The sequence below is a fragment of the Daktulosphaira vitifoliae genome, unplaced genomic scaffold (genome assembly GCF_025091365.1).
Source record: "Daktulosphaira vitifoliae isolate Bord-2020 unplaced genomic scaffold, ASM2509136v1 Scaffold_3, whole genome shotgun sequence".
NCBI classification, from domain to species: domain Eukaryota; kingdom Metazoa; phylum Arthropoda; class Insecta; order Hemiptera; family Phylloxeridae; genus Daktulosphaira; species Daktulosphaira vitifoliae.
The window spans coordinates 506,366-529,475 of NW_026099574.1; the positions used below are offsets into that span (position 1 = coordinate 506,366).

Sequence of the window (23,110 nt, forward strand, 5' to 3'; positions counted from 1 at the left end):
ATACTGTTCTAAGCATGAAGATAAACATAAAGGAAAATATATGGAATGGGTGTCATGCAATAAATGTTGTCGGTGGATAGAAATTAATTGTATAACTGAAAACTACAGACTAGACAACTACGTCAATAATGATTTTTATTGTATATTATGTGACGAGGGAAAATATGAAACAAGAATGTCTTTAAGATTAATGAAAAGTTCTCAAAAAAGAAATAATACCTAAAGTATTAATGTAATAAATAATTTAATATTATAATTCATCGGTTATATAGTACATACTAATTAAATTCAATAGTATTCTGCCGAGTAATGCAAGTGTTAACTATTGTAATTAAGAATTAATATATCAATTTTCGAATAGTAATAAGAAAATAATTACAATATTAGAGTTACTTTAATCATCATAATAGACTGTTCTTACAGATAAATAGTATTTTGCTTTTACTCTTTTTAAACAAATTCTCTTTAAAATATTAATTGTCATTCAAATTTTTAGGTTGTTAAAAAATTGTAGACACTCATTGTAACCACGCCTACTATAAGTCATCAATTATTTATAAATGATTTGTAGTAGACAGTCCGAAGTCTGGAATTCATTATTTAAATTTATAAACAAATTATGTTCATTTATTAGAATTAACAAGTGGGACGGCATTGATTGTTGAACAGATTTGACAAAATTTCTTAAAGCATTTTTTCGTTAACAAATAATGTTTTTAACAGTGATTTTATTCTACAGCGTAATTTGGACAAAATTTTTGAAGGGGTCACATTTTTTTTTAATTCATCTAAAAGGCTATTAGCGTTTTCGAGTACCTCTTACTTATGCTTTATAAAATATATAGAACTGTGTACTTAGTTTATGTTTATTAAAATTATTTTATTACACGTAAAATCGTTGACTTGGCGGGGACTCATTTAGTTTTTCTGTAATTTCGTTATAATCATCTATATATTCTTAAATTCCCACTTTTTAATAAAGACGGTATGAAAGTTAAAAATGCAATGTTCTACGTCTTAAAAAAAAATTGTATCATACGTTTGTAAATGAAATCGTGGTAGAAAAAATTAAAAAAATTAACAACTGTTAACGACTTTTTATATTATGCTGATGAATTAATATGTATTGAACGATAAAATATATAAATTTCAATAACTTAATATAATAGTTCTATTATGTTAAAATTATGTCAAAACTAATTCATGTAAAATGTCAGCTTTCGGGATGTGTTATGAAATTACCGGGACTCGTCTACGATTATTGTCATAAATGCAAGTTGACAAGGCCGATACGTGCGTCAATACGTTATCAAACGTATTAGGCAGTTCTTTTTAATTAATTGTAATATTCTATTAGATCGACGAATTAATGTGATGGTCTAATTGGACGATTGTCAGAAAAATGTGTAAAATGTTTTTGTTACCTGGTTATGAAGTTTGTATTAAATACAATGAGGAAAGACATAAAAAAACAAATTAACAAAATTTTTTTTTTAAAATAAATTAGCAAAAATATTTTTTTTTAAATTATTTTTGATTTTTATTCATTCATCATTAATCTGATTTGATGGCAGCGGCGACAATCCTGCTACTAAAAAAAAAATAATATGTTATTGTTTAAATTAGTTATCCTATATGTATTGTTTTACAGTGGTTCAACGTTTAGGGAATTGAGAAATCTTTTGATAATTCATACTATTAATTTGCTTTATAATTGTATGATTATTGTATTTTTATCATTGTTTCATAAAATTTAAACAGAAAAAAAAAAGTTGTTAGAATCTTCAATTTCATAAACCATAATTGTAGCATCCTCTAAAATTTGCACCACTGTAATTTGTATTATTATGTGTGTAAAATTACATAAGCCAACATAAAATTTTAAACTAGATTTATTAAGAGATTAAGTGTTTATTAAATTGAACCTATAAAAAAATGTCTACGTTTTAATATATTTTTTCCCCATATTTAAAACTCATTTAGCAGTTTTTATTAATAAAAAATGTTATAGAACTTAAAATTTTACAATCAAAATTGTTGTTAGTTAGAATTTTTCTTTTAATCAATTGTTTTTTTTATATCCTTTTTAAGTAGACAATAAAAATGAACATAAACATTTTTTTTTAATTTTTCATTATTATTTTAGTAAAATAATTTAACCCTATAATAAAATTTTTAAAAATAAAAAAAATATCTACATTCTGACTAGACTTGGGAAGTGTTTTTAAAATAATATTTAATAGCTTTCACATTCATAAAATATTAAAAACAATTGGTACAAATTAGTTTATCAATATATTAAAAATATATAATTTCATAGGTTGACTTATAGGTAGGTTTAAATTATAAAATAAATTATCACTTACAACTACCATAGAACTATTTATAAATAAACCAGAAATATAAAATGCATCCTACAAATGTTGTCAACTGGCCTTAAAAAAATGAAATGAAAAAAATATTAAAATAAATAAGTACCTTTAATGTGGCACTTTTGTTCCCCGTGCCCTGGGAAATGGCAGTGTTCACAAATTTTTGTCTTTATTGGTGGATATCCACCTGCTATAATTAAAAAACAAGGATTTATTATCAAGGTAAAAACAGATCATAATTATGAAAATTGTTTATATAGTGTAGTTTTCATGATTGATCTAGTAACAATTGACAATACCATTTATTAAACACGCAACATTAAAATAAGTCAGCATTAACCTATATAGGCTTGAGTGAATTATTTAAACAAAACACAAAAATTAAAAAATTCAGTTTTTGGATAAGAAAAAAATACTTTTAGAATGTTATTAAATAAAAAAAATATATATATATCACAAATATTACCTTTAACATGACATGCCATTTCCCCGTGCCCGGGGAGACCACAATATTTATACATTTAGGGATCCATAGGAGGCAGACCAGCATCTAAAAAATAATTTAAATTAGCAATAATTGTGTTAGTCTCAATTAAGTATATGACAAAATAAACATTTTGTATGTATAAACACTCATTGAAAGTATAACCCAATATTTGGTAACTAAATAATAGATTATACTAATGAGAATTATACAAAGTTATTACCTTTTATATGACAATTTTTTTCTACGAGACCAGTTTGGCCACAGTAATTGTAAGCTGAAATTGATAAAAATGTAAATCATTATAATCTACCATTAAAGTTTTTTTTAAATCCAAATTTAAGGTAATTTGGGTTAGTTGTAAATGTATTTCAAATGATAAATACACATAATTATATTTCGATGTTATATTTAATATGATAGTAACACATATAAGAACCAGAACTTTTAAAATAAAATAAAAGCTGCTAAATATTCCTGGGAAAAACATATACAATTACCCCACTTGTCTCTATGTATATAGAAGATTATGTTTAAATTTTAATAACTTCCACCTCTAAATTTTTTTTTTAATTCCTCTTTATTTGACGGTGGACCTATTTTTTTTCCACCTCCCCCCGCATATTTTTAAATGTAAAATACATCTAGAACAAAAAAATAATAATTAGACATAGGTCTATAGATAATATAAAAGGAGTTATAATGACATTAACCTCCTTATTTACAATTTTAATTAAGATTCATTAATTAAAAAAATAGATATAACTTAGTGAAATGTCAATCATCATATTGTTTAAATATGATAGATTAAAATTAGTAATTCAAATAATTGTTTTGTTAAATTTTAATTAGATTAAAAAAATATTTTAAAAATCTATTTATAAAAGTGAAGTTCATTCTAAATATTTTACATGGAAAAATACATTTTATTTATATTTTATTTATATTGGTTCAAAAATTGTTGACCCTCTTATCAATAGCGTAACTAAGGAGTTTTAGAGGGGGCCTTAGTCTCTCCTCACAAAATTAGAAAATTATGTGGTTAATAATAACATACATAATTCATGTCAGAATCTGATGTATATAAATAGGATGTTCTATCAAGTTTTGACATGTATAATTTAACTATTTAAAGTTTCAAATTTTTGAGTTAATATACATATATACTACACGAGGGATTTAATAATAAAGTTATATTAAAAATACATATGCTATTTACTATTAAATTAAAAACTCAAACATTTTATTAAATTCAAAATATGTGTTCTCATTTAAAAAAACAAATTTGACACCCTTACAAAGTATAAGGGATGAACTTAAAAAGTATTACTTAGTTGATAATTAAAGAATAATGTGTAACTAATGATAACCAAAAAAAAAAAAAAAATTGTTTGAATTATAACTATTCTGTAAGTAATTGAGTGTTGAGTTATGATAAAAAAATCGCTCTGTATACCACTACTGTGTAAAATCGTTTGTAACTGAAGAAGTACTAGAGTTATTGTTGACCCATTCATTTTTGTATAAAAAAAGGGCTAAAAATGACTCTTTTGAAATTTTAATTAAAAAATTTTTTTTTATTAGACAAATAAAAAATAAATATCAAAAAAATATGCTTTTAACGTAGACCAAAACTAAAAAATATTTAAAAAAAAAATAACGTAAAATAACAGGTTAAAAATTATTAATTTGTTAAAACATTGTGGACATTTGTTATATTGTAGATATATTTGTATTTAAAGTATTTTTTACGGTGAAATAAAATACACTCAGCACTCTTAAACATTCTATTTTAGATACACAATTTTGTGGCTATGAGTCTTGTAAACAGAAAAACAAGAGCTAAAAATCAGTAAGCCATAGAAAAAATAAAAATATTTAGTACAAAATACTCGTACTGCGATATAAGGGGCTTAGAATGCAAGAGACACGAGTGACATGTATTTTACAAAGCTAAAAAACACATTTTTTTGACAAAACAAATTTATAGATATTAGCTACAGAATTGTTTTGCACTAGGCAACGCGATTTCTTTTGCCGGACCTAATGCAACCAACTATTGGTCCAACAAAATTAGAAAAAAAGTAAAAGAAAAGGTCTCAATTATAATAAAAAAATTTAATAAAGCCCCAAAAAACCATAATTTCTTTGGGTCTCTTTATATCTAACACTGGCATTAGAGTTTACCTTAGTAAAGCCTCATAAATTAAAGACGCATTATATTAAAATTATTAATTCAATATTAACAATATATTTAAGGCCTTTTTAATAAACACGTAATTTCAATATTGAAAATATATTAATAAGAAACTAAACAAATTTGAATAAAAAATAACTTATTCATTTTAAAATATGCGCAGCAAAAAAGGCTAGTTTACAATAACAGATAACTAGAATACTTACACTTGTCAGCTACAATGTAAAACGTTGAATGAAGACTGTTAGCGCAGAAGACTAGACCACAGAATCAAATGACCTAATCTATCGATTAACTAATTATCAACTATCGATTATTACTCTTATGCCGAGTTTAACTATTCTCTCAATGATGCCGTTTTAAATTAAGAGGGTAAATAGATGGTGCTTCATTCAATGTTTTATATGTTGACTAATGAATTGACACTGTAAGTGCACAGTATCATTTCAATATAGGATAGATGCTATTCTATTATACCATTGTTATTTAATTACTTCAAATAACAAACCAAACTCATATCTGTTCATTTTGGAGATACTTTTATTAAGTTATGAGTAAAAAAAATTAAATGTCAGATGACAATAATTTATTTTTAAATATTTTCATTCTTTCTTCATTCTCAGTATTGTATCAGTCGTAGATCTTCTTTCAGTAAAGCCGTATTGATTGTCAGTCATCCTTGAACTAGTCAAAGCCCTCAGTCTACTGCATATCAAGGACTCCAATGCTTTTGACAGCACAAAAAGTGATCGACCGATATGACTTGGGATTTGATTTGTCCTTGTCTTAAGACTTAAATAGAGGGACCACTACGACTATTTTCCAACATCTTGGTAGTTGTCCTATACTTCAACACTTATTTAAAAGAGTGGTCACTATTTCCAATATCACTGGACATGCTACGCGGAGTACTCTGGCTGTTACACCATCATATCCCGTGGCCTTGTCTCTCCCCATTCTCCATGGTTTTATCACTTCTCCTCCGAGAATTTGCACCAGTGTTCCAAACCGCTAGCAGCGCCCTCGTCAGGTTCAGTGATCCCTAGAAACATGTCCGTCTCCTGTCTGAACCTGACATGTTGTTCGGTCTCACCTACTTCCGAATCCGGCTGTACCAACGTTCTGAGGAGCAGTTGGGCAGTTTCCTCTAGACCCACGGTGTATCTACCACTTTCCTTTCGAAGAGTAGCCAACACCCCCCGGGTTTCGATTCTCATGTCTTCCTTGCACCACCTGTACGCGGACTCCCAAGGTCTTTCATTTCCCTCTTCCGTGGCGAACTTTTTCCACATTCTATCCTCTCCTTCCTTCGAATCCTCGTATAATTGTTTCTTTTTACCCTATATTCTCTTTCTAGTCCCTCTATCTCTTACTGTCTTCTGTTCAAAGCTTTGGCTTCTTCGCTTTTACTTTCTTTTATTTCTCTTCCTCTGTTTCTCTACTCCCTTGTCTTGAACTACCGAAATGGTCGCCATCTTCGTAATTGAATAGGCGGAGAGTATCCGTCGTATTCAAGCCACGTTTCCCGACCCTGTTCAGCAAAAGTGCCGTCCAGACCAAGACGAGAGTTTTGTAGAGCTCTGACTTCAATGAGATTTCCCGCAAGTGTCATTTGATTGAATACAAGTTTTTCCAGTCGACCAGTTTCAACCATCCTTTGCGGACCGCCTCAATTTCGCCTTCCCTCTCCCTCGTCATGCTCTTTTTGGCAACTTTCATGTCAACCACAATCGACCTGATCCTATCACTCCATTCTCTGACTGAATAGTGGCTGCGCGAGTTTACTCACGCATCGTAACCGAGGTTAAGATCTTATCCGATACCCAAAGATCCGGAGGAATTAGTTCCACCTCTATCTCGTCTACCTTTCTTTTTTCGTGTACGGAGTTTCGAAGAACTCCGCCACTCTCTCCTCATCTTCACTAATAAATATCTCTCCTGCATTTTTATTGGTTTTTTTATTTTGTCTCTCCATTCTGTTCCCACGCACCGAGGACGACTAATTCGATAATAGTGCTTGTCTGCGCCTCTCACAAACACTATAGGACTTGTTCTCACACCTTCCCCAAGGGTGTGAGGTTTCCTCTACACACGACTTTTTTACCTCTTGCGTGCCAACCCATCCGCAGCCAGTTTTATCCACCCAGATTTCAGGAGGTTTTTGGGACTCAGAGTAGACGGAACCCCGCGCCTTTACCGGCTGGTAGGTCTAATGAAAGACCTTCCCCGGTTTGCCGACATATTAAATGTTGGGCCAGGGAGCCGTCTAACCCACTCAATCAAGTGCAGGCCCGCTCCTCAGCCACACATTGCTGTATGACCGAGCTTTGATGTAATTTTGGCTGAACGTTGGAGTATGCGATTTACTCAGACATCACCAACGCTCGTTACCGCCGTTCACCGCTAGGAGGTACTCGTCATACTCAGAAGAAAGCTCCAATCATCCTTACGGATCCAAGAGTGGAAACCTTGTTAGATTGCCAAACGGTGCCGTCTCGATACAGTCGATCGAGTTCGTCTCATGTCCAATCGATTACAATTAAAGAATGATTGCATTTTTCAATATTTTTATCACAAAATGCAACTTTGCCGTGACATTAACCTGAAGTTTGATGAAAGTAAACAACAGATAGTGGAAGGTTTATTTTCAAGGGATTTCTGTCACTATTTGCTTGCTCGTGACCATAAAAACGAAGATGAACTTTTAACTGACATAAGAAATTATGAAAAAATTGATAATGGTCGTCAAGACCGTTTCCGAACCGCAGGATCAATTAAGAGTTACACGCAAGTTACCAGCCAACATAGATTTAGAGTATCTTTTAATCGAGAGCTCCCTACTATTGAGCTTAGACCACCCAGTCCACCACTTCAATTTAGTCAGTCTACGCCGAGGATATCCAGCCGTCCAAGTGATCGTAACGCCAATGTTAGATGTTTCAATTGTGATCCATTGGCCACTATTCAAGTTCCTGTCCAGCTCGTCGAGATGAACGTCATCCATGTTACCATTGTCAGTCCATAGAGCAACAGTCATGTCAGTGTCCCAGAAGTCAACGGTCCAAAGATTCCCGTGGTGAGATTGTATCAATTTTAGAACATTAATTAATCACTCTGTATACATATATGAAATTATTATTTTCACCGTTATTTTAACATTTACACTTACAATTTATAGGTATTATATTATTTATTACAATGAATGTCTCAGATTGATCAGTAATGTCTGCATCTTCCATCTCACTAAATTCGTCAGTATCATCTAAAATAATTATATTTATAATTTTATGGTTGAAATTATTATTATGCAATGTTATTATTTTAATTTTTTTATTTACTAACCGTTTAAAATATCCGATAATCTAATAATTTCTTCACTATCAGAACTTATTTCTATAATTTCACTATTTTCAGACATTGTTTTTTTATTTTTTATTATGATGCATATACGACTGTTTGACAATATGCGAGAATTAAACTGAACTGATTATTAAATATCAATTGATTTTGCGATAAAAATAATAAATTATAACGTAAACCATTTTATTAATGAGATGATCTCTTATGTACTTAAACTCAGACAGATGATAAATTAATTAAAAGTCAACTGGAATAAACAGCAGATTTGCAATTTAGAATGTGATTCTGCAATGATATAAATTATGATGAGTTCAAGTATCTTGTAGAAAATTATTGAACAAATTAGTATAATGCACATATGATATAGAAACTAAAATAGTAATATTTATATTTATATGTATTTCAAATTCATATTCAATCTATTATATTATGACCTAAGATAAACGGCTGATCGTCTGTCATGTTTTAGTCGATATAAATATAGGTCATACAGAAATCCTCTTAAAATGTAATTTCTATAATAAATTAATCTAAAAAAATTATGTTACAAAATAACTTTTATAATATACAATGAATCTGTTTATATATTGTAAGCTAAACTAATAAAGATCAGCCTAACTTTACAAGGACCCCAAGAAGGGTCTACCCTGGGCCGAGGCAAAGCCGGAGCACCAGGGATTTTGTACCTTATTCTATGTGGAAAGGTAATGAAAAATAGGAATTCTTTATGATAACAATGATTAAAATGTATTAATTATTATAAGTTCATTGTCTTTTTTCTTTTTTATTATTATGACAAAAAATTTTTAATGAACAATTAAAGCATATTAATAAATAAAATATATTGAATCAAATTAACAGTATGTGAATTAAAATACTATAAACAAATAAATGATGGTCAAGGATTCTAAAAGAAAATATGAATAGGAAGCCTAAGTTAATAAATATGAAACCACGAGTCATAACAGAAACAGGTGAATGAAAACAGATCCAGTTAATATGATTCCTGCCCAATAAATTATCTTTTATTTACATGCATTATTTGGCACACATAGCGGTAACATTATGATTTATTACAATTAGAACTAAATGTCTACAGACATACAGGCTTCAGAACGACCTTTGTATTTTGTGAATTGTATAATTACACATAATCAGTATTTAACAGTCCATTTCAGAACGACTCGACATATCAACTATTAACTGGATCATTTAATTAATTTAATAATGTACCAACAAGAGAAAACAAAGAAAACAGGAGAGTAACGTGAGTATGACAGATCCATCGTGTGGGTCAGGGTAAAATGGACATAAATGTAGGGGACCCATTTAGATGTTCACCATGTCCACCCTGACCACACCCGAGGACCTGTCAACTCACGTAAGGTGAAGAAAGAAAATTAAAGAACAGAAAGAATTGACTACATAACATAATCTCAAATCATAGTTACAATCCCTATAGTCATTAACTAAAAAATAAGAAGATGACGAAATAGTCATAGCCCATAACATAATGAAGTAATTTACATATGCAAAACAAATTATAACAAACAATATAATTATAATTAAAATAAATATAATTAAAAATTATTCGTAAATAACTGGATTATATTAATAGGTTTTAAGTCTAGACCATTTTTTTTTTTTTTTTATTAGCTTTCAATACAGAAGTATTATTATAGCTAAACGATTAAGATAACACTATACAATAGAAACTAAGACTATACAAAAGAGAAAAAAAAAATTGTTATTATACACAATTAAACATATCGTTAAATTAATAAATTAAACATACTCAAAATACTAAAAAAAAAAAGAACAAAACAAAAAAGATCTAGGATATTAAATTAACATACAGAAAAATATTATATAACGAAGCCAGCTGAATGAACGAAGGAAATTATAAGTATAATTATTGAGGAGGATTTTGTATTAAGGATATTAAAATTATTAATGGGTGAAATATTAAGGAAGGACAGGAAATTGAACAAGAGTAAACGGTTATGTTGTAAAGCTGGGCAATCAAATAGTAAATGAGGAAAATTACAGGAGACTTCATCATTGTGTTTGGGGCAGAAGGGGGAATGGTTTAGAGACATGTTAAAGGCATGACTAGGTAACCGATTATGACCAAATCTAAGACGGGAAAAAGAGATAATATGGAAACGGGACAGAGGGAGGTTGTAAAACCAAGGACGTTTAGTGATAGTTGGAATTATAGATTTATGCCAGTTAGCTAAAGAAAAATTTGACCATTTATCTTGCCATGCTTTATAAATAGTTGGAAGAAAAGAGGAAAGGAGATCGGAAAAGGGAGTTTTTAGGATAGGTGGTCTGTTGAAGGAGTTAGTCAGTTTGGCTAGATGGTCTGTTATCTCATTGCCAGATATTCCGACATGACTAGAGCACCATAAAAATTCAATATTGATGTCCATTAAATAGAGACTATAAATTAAGGCTTTAATTTTCATTATGAGGAAGGATCTACTTTTTTTAAAAGGAACTGAGGAAAGAGATGATAAAACTGACAGTGAATCCGAGACAATCAGAACATTTATTATATTGAGCGATTTGACGAATTCGAGAGTCGAGGATATCGCATAAGATTCGGTGGTAAATGAACAAGCTTTTGAAGGGAGATTATCTGAGAAATTCATGTTTAGACTAGGAATAAAAAAGGAAAAGCCGGCGGAATTACTATAAACTGAGCCGTCAGTGAATATGAGGCAATAGTTAGCAAAACGAGAGGAAATGAGTTCATCAAAAGATAATTGACGAAATTAGTCGGGAGAGATTGTAATTGAGGCTTACTATAAGAAAGAAATAGATGATTAAAGTGAATTTTTGGAAAATGAGTAAGTGCATGAAATGGAATGTCGTATATAGATAGGCGATTGATTAAGGTAATTATGGAATTAAGGTAAGGAATCAAGGTAGTAGAAATTGAGGCTAGTAGAGGAAGAGTTTTGGGTACATATCGCCAAAGTGAGCTTAGTGAATGAAAACAATGAAATATTAACTTGGCAGGACTGGATATCTGTTTTAAAAGGAATTTATGGGCTAAGTAATGAGATCGAATTTCAATTGGAGGGCATACACATTCAACTTCTAAACTCATATTAGGGGTAGAGTAAACTGCACCTATAATTGTGCGTAAACAAGCAGCGAGTAGAGAATTGATTTTTTTACGATGAACAGTGGAAGCCGAGGCGTATAAAAAGGAACCATAGTCAACTTTAGAACGGATAAGAGCCTTAAAAATAAGTAAGAGTGAGGAGGGGTGGGAGCCCCACCAGGTGCCTGCAATAGAACGTAGAAGATTAGACCAGCGTGATATGGAAGAGATGAGGTACTTAAAGCGAGGCATCCAGCGGAGTTTCTGATCTAGTTTGAGTCTGAGGTAAGTAACACAATCAGAGAAGGATAAGCTAACTCCATCAAGCAAAATTGAAGGGTGTTGTAGGATGTGTTTTCAAGTAAATATTATAGCTTTGCTTTTTTCTGGAGCAGATTCAAAATAGGAAAGCTGGAGTACAGAGGAGAGGATCTGGAGTGCATTATTTATATTCGATACAGTAACCTGGAGTGAACTATGGGAAGAGAAAATAACTATATCATCGGCGTAAAGTAAACTAGAGAAATTATTAGGTGTGAGTGATTTGCTTATATCAGCAGTATATATGTTAAATAAAATAGGACTGAGGCAGCTACTTTGAGGAAGACCTCTATAAGTAATATGTTGGTAATAGGGACCAAACGGCGATTTAAAGTGAAGGAGGCGGCATTTAAAAAAAGAAAAGATAAATTTGCACACCGATATAGGAATGTTGATGGTGAGTAGACGTGTAACAAGAAGAGGGATGTTAACAGAGTCAAATGCACCGCGAACGTCAACAAAGACGGCTGTTGTAAATTGGCGGTTACAAAACGAATGGTACACGGGACCAACAAGAGAGGATAGGCATTCCATTGTGCCCAGTCCACGTCGAAAACCAAAGATGTTAGAAGATAGTAGGGAGTTGGATTCCAGATACCAATCCAGACGGGTTTTTAGCATAAATTCTGTCAATTTGCAGAAAGCGGATGAAAGGGCGATTGGACGGTATGCGTTAGTAGCAGCACCACTTTTAGGGATAGGAATTACTTTGAAGTACTTCCAAGACTCAGGAATGATATTGTTAATCCATAAAATGTTTAAGATAGTTAAAAGAATATCAAAGGCTTTTATTGGAAGATGTTTAAAAAAAAAAGGAGAAATATTATCCAAGCCAGCAGTAGCAGATTCCTTGAAGAGATAGCAAAGGACAGTTCGTGACGACTGAAAGGAGAGGAAAGGAAGCTATTATTACTATTATTTACTAAATTGTCTGAAAAATGTAATTCAAGTTCGTCAAGAGCAGGAACGTAAGGAGGTGCCATTCTATTACAAAAGTCGTCAAACCAGTCATTGTTGGTGGTGGAAGAAGGACGATTTATACAGTTTTTGAATTTCTTAGCTATGGTCCAAATTCAGAGATGGACGTTGAAGGGTGTAGATTGCTGCATAAATTTAACCAAGAGTTTTTTTTTCCTTTTTTAGAATTTTGGTTGTGTTGGATTTTGATTTTTGATATGTTATAAAGTCATGAAGAGAACCTGAGGATCTGTATTTTTTGAAATGAAAGGGCGCATTTTAACTGCAGTGGTGCAGGGTGAGTTCCACCAAGGAGGAGAATAGCTAAAACCTATATTGTTCGAACGCTTACGCGGGATTGAAAGTTTTGCAGCTTTTATTAGGATATCAACAAAATTGTTATAATTTATTGTAGGGGAGGTGGATTCAGACCAAGATTCGAGTAAGGTAGAGACAATTAGAGAGAAAGAGATCCAATCTGCTATGTCTAAATTAAACCTTAAGTTATCTGAAACATTGGAGTCACAGTTAAAGCGACCCATACTCTGAGTGGGCTGTATAAAAAGACTTGTTACAATAGGATAGTGGTCGCTACCGTGAGGATCACCCAAAACATACCAAGAAGAGGACAAGGAAATATTAGGGGAGCATATTGTTAGGTCAACAGCAGTATCCGGGAACGGTGGCCGGTTAGCTCTACTTGGAGCGCTTGTGTTCAGAATACATAAATTATGCTGACTGATGGTTGAGTGAATAATATTGCCTCTATAATTGGAGTTTAGTGAACCCCAAGCAGAATGATGACCATTAAAATCTCCTGCAATAATGGAGTTGTTGGAGTGTAGTTTAAAAATTTCAGAAACTATTAAATTAGAAGGATTAGATGAAGGAGGAATGTAAATAGACCATAGTTGAAAGGTGTTATTGTCCGGCATTAATACATTGATACCAACTAGGTCGATTGAAAAGGTACTGAACATTTGTTTCGGATTGTTATTAAGTGTAATGGGACGAAATTGAATTGAGGAATGAATCAAGTTGGCGACACCGCCATAACCATCTTGTTGGTCAGAGCGGACCGAGTTAAAATTTGAAAGGTGAAAATTTTTATTTGGAAGTAACCAAGTTTCCGAGAGTAGAACAATTTGGCATTTATTTTGGTGGGTAAGAAATGCAAGATTTTGTGTTCTAGATAAGATACTTCTAATATTCCATTGCAAAATATTTAACATTTAGTTATTGTAGTAAAAGTAAAAAGAGAAAGGAAAAGGGAATAAGTAAATAAATGACAGATACATATAAACCTTAATTTCATGTCAAATAATATAAACATAAATAGGATAAAATAAGTAAATAAAAATTTACACAGGCAAGTGAGGAGACAAGTGTACGTACATAAACATATATGCGTGTATATATTGCATAAATACGCACATAGACAAAAGCATATACATAAGAAGTCATAAAGATAATGAGTAAGAAAAAATAAATAAATAAAATAAAACAATAATGATGATAAAATGTGATGAAATGAGTAAGTTACTGCAAACTGTTATTAGATGATAAAGAGAGAAAGTTAAGGATGTGAGACTCAATTAATTGAATAAGGGTTGAGGGGGATGATAATGTAGAGGAAGGAATATTGTATACATCTGAAGAGAGTTGATTAGCCAAAGAAGTGATCCAGGATTTCTCAGCAGGTTGAGCATAGGAGTTAGTGGACATGTATTCGAGAAACGAACCTTTGGGAGAAGACCAATCATTACTATTATTAGAGACAAAATGCGGGTTGATAGTTTGGACACTGTTTTTATTCCCATGATACTTATTTTTACTTTTTTTGGAGAATGATTGTGTCAAGCTCGGAAAAGATTCTATAAATATAGTGACAGAACTTAAACGTCGTGATAAGGACAGATAAATAATGTAGTCGACACGATTATAGTTACAGAGTTTGTGCGGTGCCGTTTATTCGAACAATGTTAAACATATGTTATATATAAATACACTTTAAGTTATTATAAATAATATACACGATAACTAAAGAAGAAAAACACAAGTTAAAATGAAACGGACACGAGATAGACACTGATTGTGTCGATGAGGAAAAAGGCCGATGTGTGTCTAACGGTGTCACGGAGATGACTTAACGTATATTTGCGGCGGGTCGTAGATGGACGTGCGGCACTTGCTGGACTTTGTACCGTGGCGTATCGCACGCGGTGTTAGTCAGTCAAACTACCATATGCACGTAGTAGGGCGGCGGCTGATACAGGTGTCACGGGTCGCGGGGTTCCGTGTATAGAGAACGACGCGGTCCGTGTCAAATACCCCCCCGCCAAGCCACCGGTCTACTCAGTGAATCGAATACGCATGGCGCGATTATCAATTGGGATAAATAGCTAATTATACCGCCTATCACGGTGAAGGCCGCAAATACTTACGTTGTTTGTCCTGACGAGCTGGTTGTTCGCGCGTGATCGCGCTTGGTGGTGGTCGATGGCATAACGCGAACGAGAGTGGTGGAGGGTGTTGTTTATTCTTCTTTTTCCTTAGCGTGGTCAGGAGATGGGGGACAGGAGAGGAATATGTCGATGACGTCCTCTAATAGGTTCTCCTCCAGCTCCATTGGCTCCTCTGCTGGACCAGGTTCTGCTGCTGGTGTCGTTGTTGTGGTTGTTGTTGCTGTGGTTGTTGTCTCGCCGATGACCACCCCCCAACGTCTTAACATGTACTCCTTATACCGCTGCTCGCGGCGTCTCTGTTCGGACGGGGAGTACCGTCTCGCCGAGGGCACGAGGGGGGGGGCAGACGACGGCGGACCTGCGCTTTTGGGGGCGCGCGGTCGTCGTGGGGGACGAGGGTTGAGGGTGGTGATGTCAGGTCGCGCAGCGCGAAATGACATCAGCGGTCGTGGACGGGTACTATCCGCTCGCGTATCGCGATTGGATAGTAAGGTTGTTGGGGGCCGTACACCTGTCGAGCTGGGGGTGGGTTGCCGGGTCCCAANGTTGTTGGGGGCCGTACACCGGTCGAGCTGGGGGTGGGTTGCCGGGTCCCAAAATGTTGGGCCGCAACATTTATCACCCTCCTGGTCGAGGTGGCGGCCGGGGTGCTCGGGGCCCGTACCCCCAGTGTGGACTGGGTCGCACGGGGGACCGCAACGAGTGCACTGCGCGCATCGCGGAGTGCATCGTTGCGACCCATGCGGACACCCCGGTCGTAGTGGGCCCGTGCGACGGGGTCGCGAAGGACCTCAGGGAGTGGGCTCGGGCAGCGTCCTCAGCTGACCGGAGAACCCGCGGGAGAGGTTGTATGGACCGGCTGATCTCATCCGCCAGATAGCGAACGAGCCGGTGTAGGTCCTGTAGGGAACTGTTGGATGGGTTGGGGTCGTTGTTGTTGTTGTTGTTGTTCATGCTGAAACAGATATACAGGGTGTAAATCTTTCGAACCATAGTAATATATAGGCGAGTATCCTTGGAGTGTGTAAACAATGACCTCGTTTTTTTTTTTTTTTTTTTCCCAAAATTGGGGAAGTTTTGGAATAACCCCCCGGGATTTCCCCAAAAATAAAAATAAATCATACCACGATATTTCCCGCAAAATTCTCGTACAAATTGAGGGGTCACTCGATTTTGTCCAAAAAATTGGCCATTTCCCCTCATTTCCGCCCCTAAAATTGGATGAATCGAAATTTTAGTGTTACATATCAATTTGTACTAGAATTTTGCAAGAAATATCATAGTATTATTTATTTTTAATTTTTATGGTTTTTTCATGCTGAAAATTCGGGAAATCCACAAATTAATAGGTTTTATTGTTTTTTTTTTAATTATTACTTGTACTTTCAGTGATAATAATGGTAAGATATCAAATCAAAATAATTTTAATTATTTTAAACATTTTTTCTTTATTTCTTTTAACTATTTACAATAATAATTCGCTATTTGAGGTTTTTAAATATTGTTCAATGTGCCCTCCTTGTTTTTGGACACATAATTGGAGCCGTTTTTTCATTGAATATCTTATTTTTTCATAAATGTCTGAGATTCCATTGATACTCCTACAAGCTTCAAAAATTCTGGCTATCAATTCTTCCTTTGAACTAACCTCATTACAATAAACTTTTTCTTTCAAATAACCCCATAAAAAAAAATCGCAAGGTGTTAAATCAGGGCTTCGTGGTGGCCATACGATATTGGGTCTGTAATGGGCTCGATTACCTGCTTGCCTGCCTATGATACCCTCAGGAAACATAAAAAATAATTGTTCTCTAACAGCATTAGTATGATGAGGGGGGGCACCATCCATCATAAACCACATTGTCTCTTGGATTTCATTAGGCACATCTTCCAATAAATTTGGCAAATTATTCCTTAAAAAGTTCAGGTAAGCTTGGCCATTTAACCTATCGGGTAAAACAAAAGGTCCAACCAAATAATTATCAACAATACCACACCAAATATTAACCGAAAATTTGTATTGTGATCCTGTAATTCGTGTAACGTGTGGATTTGCTTCAGACCAGTGGTGCAAGTTATGCAAATTTATAGTGCCATCTTTGGTAAAAGAAGCTTCATCCGTGAATAAAATTTTGTTTAAAAAACTTGTATCAACTGTCATACGGCTTAACATTTCACGTGAAAAATTCAATCTAATGATAAAAAATATTAATTAAAATTTATTGCCTGAACAGAAAAGTTATTTTTTAACCTTAATGGAAAATCCCTAGGTAACAACTCCTGTACTTTTTGCCGATGAAATGGATACAATTTATTACTATTTAAGACTTTCCAGACACTCATGTGATTGATATTAATCTCCGCACCAATTTTTCGCGTACTTGTTTCTGGATCATTTTGAACTTGTTCTAAAATAGTTTCTTCTGTGCGAACATCTAAAGTTGACCGATTACCTCCCGATCGATGACCAAATGGTTGTAAAATACCTTCAGAATAAAAAAACGTACATTTTTTGAACTTTTTTACTACTTTTATTTAATTAAAAATTGATTCTAGTTACTCTAATCTAATTACTTAAGGTTTATCGAAAAAAAATTATGAAAAAAATTTGTGGGATTCGAACCCAGATCTTCATGCTTTGTATCCTACAATTTGGAACGCTGCCACACAACGCCTTTAGTGTTTGATAGCAAATTTAATTAATTTAAGAATTAAATTTTTAAATCGAACTAAATTTTAATTGATCTGCTAAAATTAATAAAATAATGATAGTAAGACCTGTTTCTCGAGATCGACGAACAACATCATCGAAAGTTTGATAATGTGGTTGCCGACGGTTGGGATACAGCTCTGCCCATCTAATACTTGCACGGTATCCGTTGCCTGTTTCTCCTAATAGTCATTTTAAATAATAAATGATCTTGAAAAAATAGTTCATTCAAAAATTACTTACCTACAAGTAAAATCATATCGGTGTATTCTGAATTGGTAAACATTATTTTATTTAAAATTAAATACCTTAATTAAATAAAAAACTTTTTAAAATAAAACAAAACGCACGCAACTTGTAAAAAAAAGTTGTCTTGCTTAAAGGCAAGGTATGTCCTAATGACAAAGATAACAAATGTTAATTTAGATAGTGTAATACAAATATCATTGTTATGTAACTTACAGTCTTATTTGGTACATCATGGAATATTGGTAAAAGTCTATTTTTAGAGTTAATTTTTCGTATTAAATAGGCAATTATGGTTCGATCAATTAAGTTTACTTTTGAATTATTTCCAAAAATTTTAATTATGACTTAAGGTCGGAAAGTTAATTGTAAGTAATTACAAAAAATAAAGAAAAAATGTTTAAAATAATTAAAATTATTTTGATTTGATATCTTACCATTATTATCACTGAAAGTACAAGTAATAATTAAAAAAAAAACAATAAAACCTATTAATTTGTGGATTTCCCGAATTTTCAGCATGAAAAAACCATAAAAATTAAAAATAAATAATACTATGATATTTCTTGCAAAATTCTAGTACAAATTGATATGTAACACTAAAATTTCGATTCATCCAATTTTAGGGGCGGAAATGAGGGGAAATGGCCAATTTTTTGGACAAAATCGAGTGACCCCTCAATTTGTACGAGAATTTTGCGGGAAATATCGTGGTATGATTTATTTTTATTTTTGGGGAAATCCCGGGGGGTTATTCCAAAACTTCCCCAATTTTGGGAAAAAAAAAAAAAAAAAAACGAGGTCATTGTTTACACACTCCAAGGATACTCGCCTATATATTACTATGGTTCGAAAGATTTACACCCTGTATAAAAAAAAAACATAAATATCGTAGTCCGTCAGCCAGTCTGTGGTCTTACGTGTCTTAGTAANTCAGCCAGTCTGTGGTCTTACGTGTCTTAGTAATTTTTTTTCACCTTTTCATACATGAGACATGAATTTTCCGTGGGGGGTTCTGGTCTGTCAAAAACACCCCTTTCCCTAGGCGTTCCGCTAATCTGACGGGACCCCACCACTTTGGCGCAAAAATTCATCCCTATTTTTCGCGGCCGGTTTTTCGCTTGCTATCGTAAGTTGCGCGTTTAAATTTTTTATGACCGAAGAGAGAAACCATATCCAACCCCTCCCCATGCACCAGGTGTCCCAAAAAAGAAATTTCACAGAACCCGATTTTACACTTTTTTGTGTGCCACGTGAGATCATGTCGTTGTAGGCGCTCCAAAACTTTACTAAGGTGGTCTAAATGGTTTTCCACGATGTCCGAAAATATCAAGATGTCGTCCAGATAGACTTGCACAAAGTCGTTTATATACCCCCTATGTACTTCGTTCATAAGTCGTACGAAGGTCATGGGTGCATTTTTAAGTCCAAACGGAAGTACACGAAATTGAAACAAGCCCCTCCTCGTTCTAAACGCTGTATATTTTCGCGCGTTTTGTTCAAGTGAGCATTGCCAATAACCTGATTTTAAATCTAGTGTCGTGAATACTTTCGCACCCCGCATACTTCTAATCATATAGTTTAGATTGGGCATGGGGTACGCGTCTGAGACGGTCACTTCGTTGAGTCGCCTGTAGTCGATGCACAAACGAGAGGAGCCGTATTTTTTCTTGGCCAGGACGACTGGTGCCGACCAAGGCGAGGTGCTGGGTTCTATAAGTCCCTGTGATTCCATATCATCTACCATTTCGTCTATCGCCTCTTGTTTGTGCAGAGGGTACGGGTATGGTTTCAATGCGATGGGTTTCGAGTCTTTTAGAACGATATCGTGTTCGATTAGCTTTGTACGTCCCACCGTGTTATTAAAAACCGCAGCGTATTGTTTCACTATGTGAGATAATAATTCGCGCGAATGTGGGTCGCCTGCTATATCTATGTTTGGCAGATCTATACTGTGGGGGGTGCGGGGAGCGCTTGCTTTCCAGCACGCCGTAGTACGTCGTTTCGCGCCTAGATGTATTGTGCACGCAGCATAATCCCAAGAGACTTCCTGATCGGTCAGAAAATCATGCCCTAGAAGTACGTCACAGTACAGGTTGTCTAAGATCACGGCCGTAAAATTGATTGTCAGATCTGCGATGTTCGCGATAAAAGTAACGGTGCCGGCGGTGGGTGTCGTGTGGCCGTCTGCTAATCTAACCGCGTGTGTGGGTCCTTTGCGCACAATTCCGTATTTATGGGCTATTGCCTGGGTGGTATATGACTTTTGCGCTTGTGAGTCAAGTAATGCCGTCACAAAGTCGTTGTTAAATTCAAGTTCCACAGCGGGAGTTGTAATTATACGCGGGCGTGTTTGTTTGGCAAAACTCGGGTGGTTTACGGTTCGAACGGGGAGCGTCTGAACGGATTGTCCGCCGGCGGTGTCAATCGCCATAAGCGGGTATGCCGTCTCGGCTTGTATCCCCTCCCCCACGGTGACCAACATATCGTTGGCCCGACTCGCGCTATTATCGTATAACACGGGGACTATTGTTTTCTCGGCCGTATGACTAATATTTTTAAAAACCTTGAGGACCGCATTGTGCCCCTCACTGTGGGTGGGGGGTGCGGTGAGTGAATTTAAAGGGGCTACAGCTTGTCCTGCGTTGTGTGCGAGGGGCTGTAGTCGAGGTTGAGGGCCCGGTGAACGGGCGAGGTGAGGTGGAAGGTCGTTAAAAATTTCATCATTTTGGCCGAGAGGAACGCGCTCGCTTTCGCTATCGACAATGAACGAATTAGTTATTCGCGCTGCGCGTTGTGTAGTGTGTTTGTTTGTTGACGTATGGAATTGTGTCTTTAAGCCAGAAGAGCGGACTAATTTCTCCGTGGCTGTTGCCCGTTTCCCGAAACTGTCGGCCTATTAGGGCAACTGCTGTGAAAATGATCTGCTCCGCAATATCGGCAGGGTCGGGGGGGGCGTTCCGCGTTGAGCGCACCCGCCCGCTGTCGAAAAACTTGCGGTGGTTGGGGAGGCGCAGGAGGCGGTACGTAAGACTTTAAGTTGGCTTTTAGCCTACCCGTGCGTAAGGGCCTGTCGAGATCGTTCGCGATTACGCGCAAATCGTCTAGAGTACACGGACTTCGCATTTTCACGTTGCCGTAATATTCGTCGCGTAAAAGACGAACTACACGANATTCGTCGCGTAAAAGACTAACTACACGATCTACGATCTGCTGCTCGGAACAACTGGGGCGTGCGCGCATCGCTAAACGTTGTTTATCTATAATAAATTCCGTCATACGCTGATTGGGCCCCTGTTGTGATGTCATGAGTTCGTTTTCTAGCTCGGCTTGGATGCTATTATTATCGAACGCCACGAGAAACTCCCTTGAAAATTGGCGCCAGGACATGTTGTTCAACTTAATGGACTCCCACTAAGTAAATGCCGTGTCCTTTAAAAACTTTACCCCGGTTTNTGCCGTGTCCCTTAAAAACTGTACCCCGGTTCTCACCCACAAATCATAATGGATACCGGATTGTGTCAGGAGGTTTTCTAGCTGCTCTAGAAATTCCCTCGGGTCCTCCTCATATTTCCCCGTGAACTCAGGAGACGGAGGACGTAAAACAGGCGGATTATTATACGGTACAGTCGCCGAATGTGTATATGAACGGGTTGATGGGGACGGTGACAAATTGCGTGTCGGTGGCACAAATGTGTTTGACCCGAAATGTCCCGTGTGTTGTTGGCGCGCGTCTGAATTGAAAGTTGCTTCGTGCGTGTTCGCTCGAGGTAGTGATGGAGACGCGCGCGTGGTCTGACCGGCTAATCGTTGTATATTGCGCGCCTCGCGCTCTTCGATCTCCGTCAAACGTTGTTGTAAAGCCGCGTTATTCTGGGTCATGCTACTCGGCCCAAACGTTACGCGGTTTTGTTCTGGCAAGTGCGCGTGATCAGTACGATTTGTGTCGGCTGTTCCTCGCGTCATTTGTGCGGTGGNCGTGACTCGCGTTCCGTCTCGAGTGTCTCATAGTGAAGCGGCGGGCGTTCGGGTAAAATCGCGTTCGATGGGTCTAGCCCTTCGCTGCGTAAGTTATTTTCTAACACGGCTAGCATATCGCTTTTCGTTGTGGGTCCATTTAGCTGTCTATAAGCGCACTCGCGCAATAGTTCCCGACGATTCATCTGAGACAATGTTTTACCTGACATCGTGAACGTTCTTTATCGTATTTCGCGAGAATGAACAAAAATAAATAAATAAAACGCAAGCGCTTGTTTGTTTTTGTTATTCGGAAATACAATACCGTCGGTCTCGAGAATACGCGTTATGTGCTCGCGTATGAACGTCAACAACGCCGGCCGTTTGTATTATTATTGCTGTTGTTGTGATACTGATATAGTATAGCACTAAGATAATGGGTTTTGTATGGGGATGACGTTACTATAATATTTATAATTTCGAAGGTCGGAAATAATAATACAAACGGTTTTATGGGCTCGGTTGTTAATGCTATATCGAACGCGTTGATACGGAGTGTATTGTGCACTACCTGTCTATCGCTGTCGTTGCAATGTAATGTGAACCAGCGGCGTCGCCACGCGCGCGCGATAAGGATTGGTTTGGTAACAACTGGATAATCTACTTGTTAATGTTAAAAATAACAAACGAAGTGGAATTCTACAATTGTTGCGCTATTGAAAATTTATCTATAACCGAGCGGGGAATTCGCTGCTGTCACCAGCGGACTGTGACTGAAATAACTCGAAGCACAGGGCGGCTAAGTAAACCTAGCTGTCTCTTATATAAAAAGTAAAATAAATTACAGACAATTCAGCAAATGGTTTTCTTACCTTAGTCAAAGTTAATCCAATTTAAGACCGGTTTGTAATCCTTGCCGGGGAGCC

At 35.5% G+C, this 23,110-nt stretch overlaps 2 protein-coding genes and 1 long non-coding RNA gene across 3 annotated transcripts in view; 1 reads left to right on the top strand and 2 right to left on the bottom strand.

Annotated features, from left to right (window-relative positions):
• Window positions 1–10,723, top strand: part of LOC126903128 (uncharacterized) — a 120,613-nt gene extending 109,890 nt beyond the window's left edge. Inside the window, exon 2 of the mRNA XM_050681141.1 lies at window positions 10,714–10,723. The gene's annotated coding sequence lies outside the window, so the exon portion shown is untranslated. The remainder of the gene's footprint in view (window positions 1–10,713) is intronic.
• On the bottom strand, window positions 1,068–3,544 carry LOC126903146 (uncharacterized). Its single transcript, XR_007703429.1, has 4 exons — window positions 3,080–3,544; window positions 2,839–2,922; window positions 2,479–2,562; window positions 1,068–1,591 (listed from the first exon to the last, which is right to left on the bottom strand). It is a non-coding gene; the product is annotated as an uncharacterized LOC126903146 (long non-coding RNA).
• Window positions 10,724–16,693: 5,970 nt separating the features above from the next.
• On the bottom strand, window positions 16,694–19,042 carry LOC126903114 (uncharacterized). The gene is made up of 4 exons (XM_050681109.1): window positions 18,225–19,042; window positions 18,050–18,163; window positions 17,523–17,757; window positions 16,694–17,463 (listed from the first exon to the last, which is right to left on the bottom strand). The coding sequence occupies exons 1-4, from the start codon at window positions 18,265–18,267 to the stop codon at window positions 16,737–16,739; spliced, it is 1,119 nt and encodes a 372-aa protein (XP_050537066.1). The 5' UTR covers window positions 18,268–19,042; the 3' UTR covers window positions 16,694–16,736.
• Window positions 19,043–23,110: the final 4,068 nt, after the last annotated feature.

Bases quoted from the DNA above. Each gene is read 5' to 3' on its own strand.
- LOC126903114 (XM_050681109.1), bottom strand. From the start codon at position 18,267: ATGTTTACCAATTCAGAATACACCGATATGATTTTACTTGTAG. The intron at 17,758-18,049 runs GTCTTACTATCA...TTTATTCTGAAG, and splicing joins TCGTCGATCTCGAGAAACAG to GTATTTTACAACCATTTGGT. The intron at 17,464-17,522 runs GTTAAAAAATAA...TTTTATCATTAG, and splicing joins CCTAGGGATTTTCCATTAAG to ATTGAATTTTTCACGTGAAA.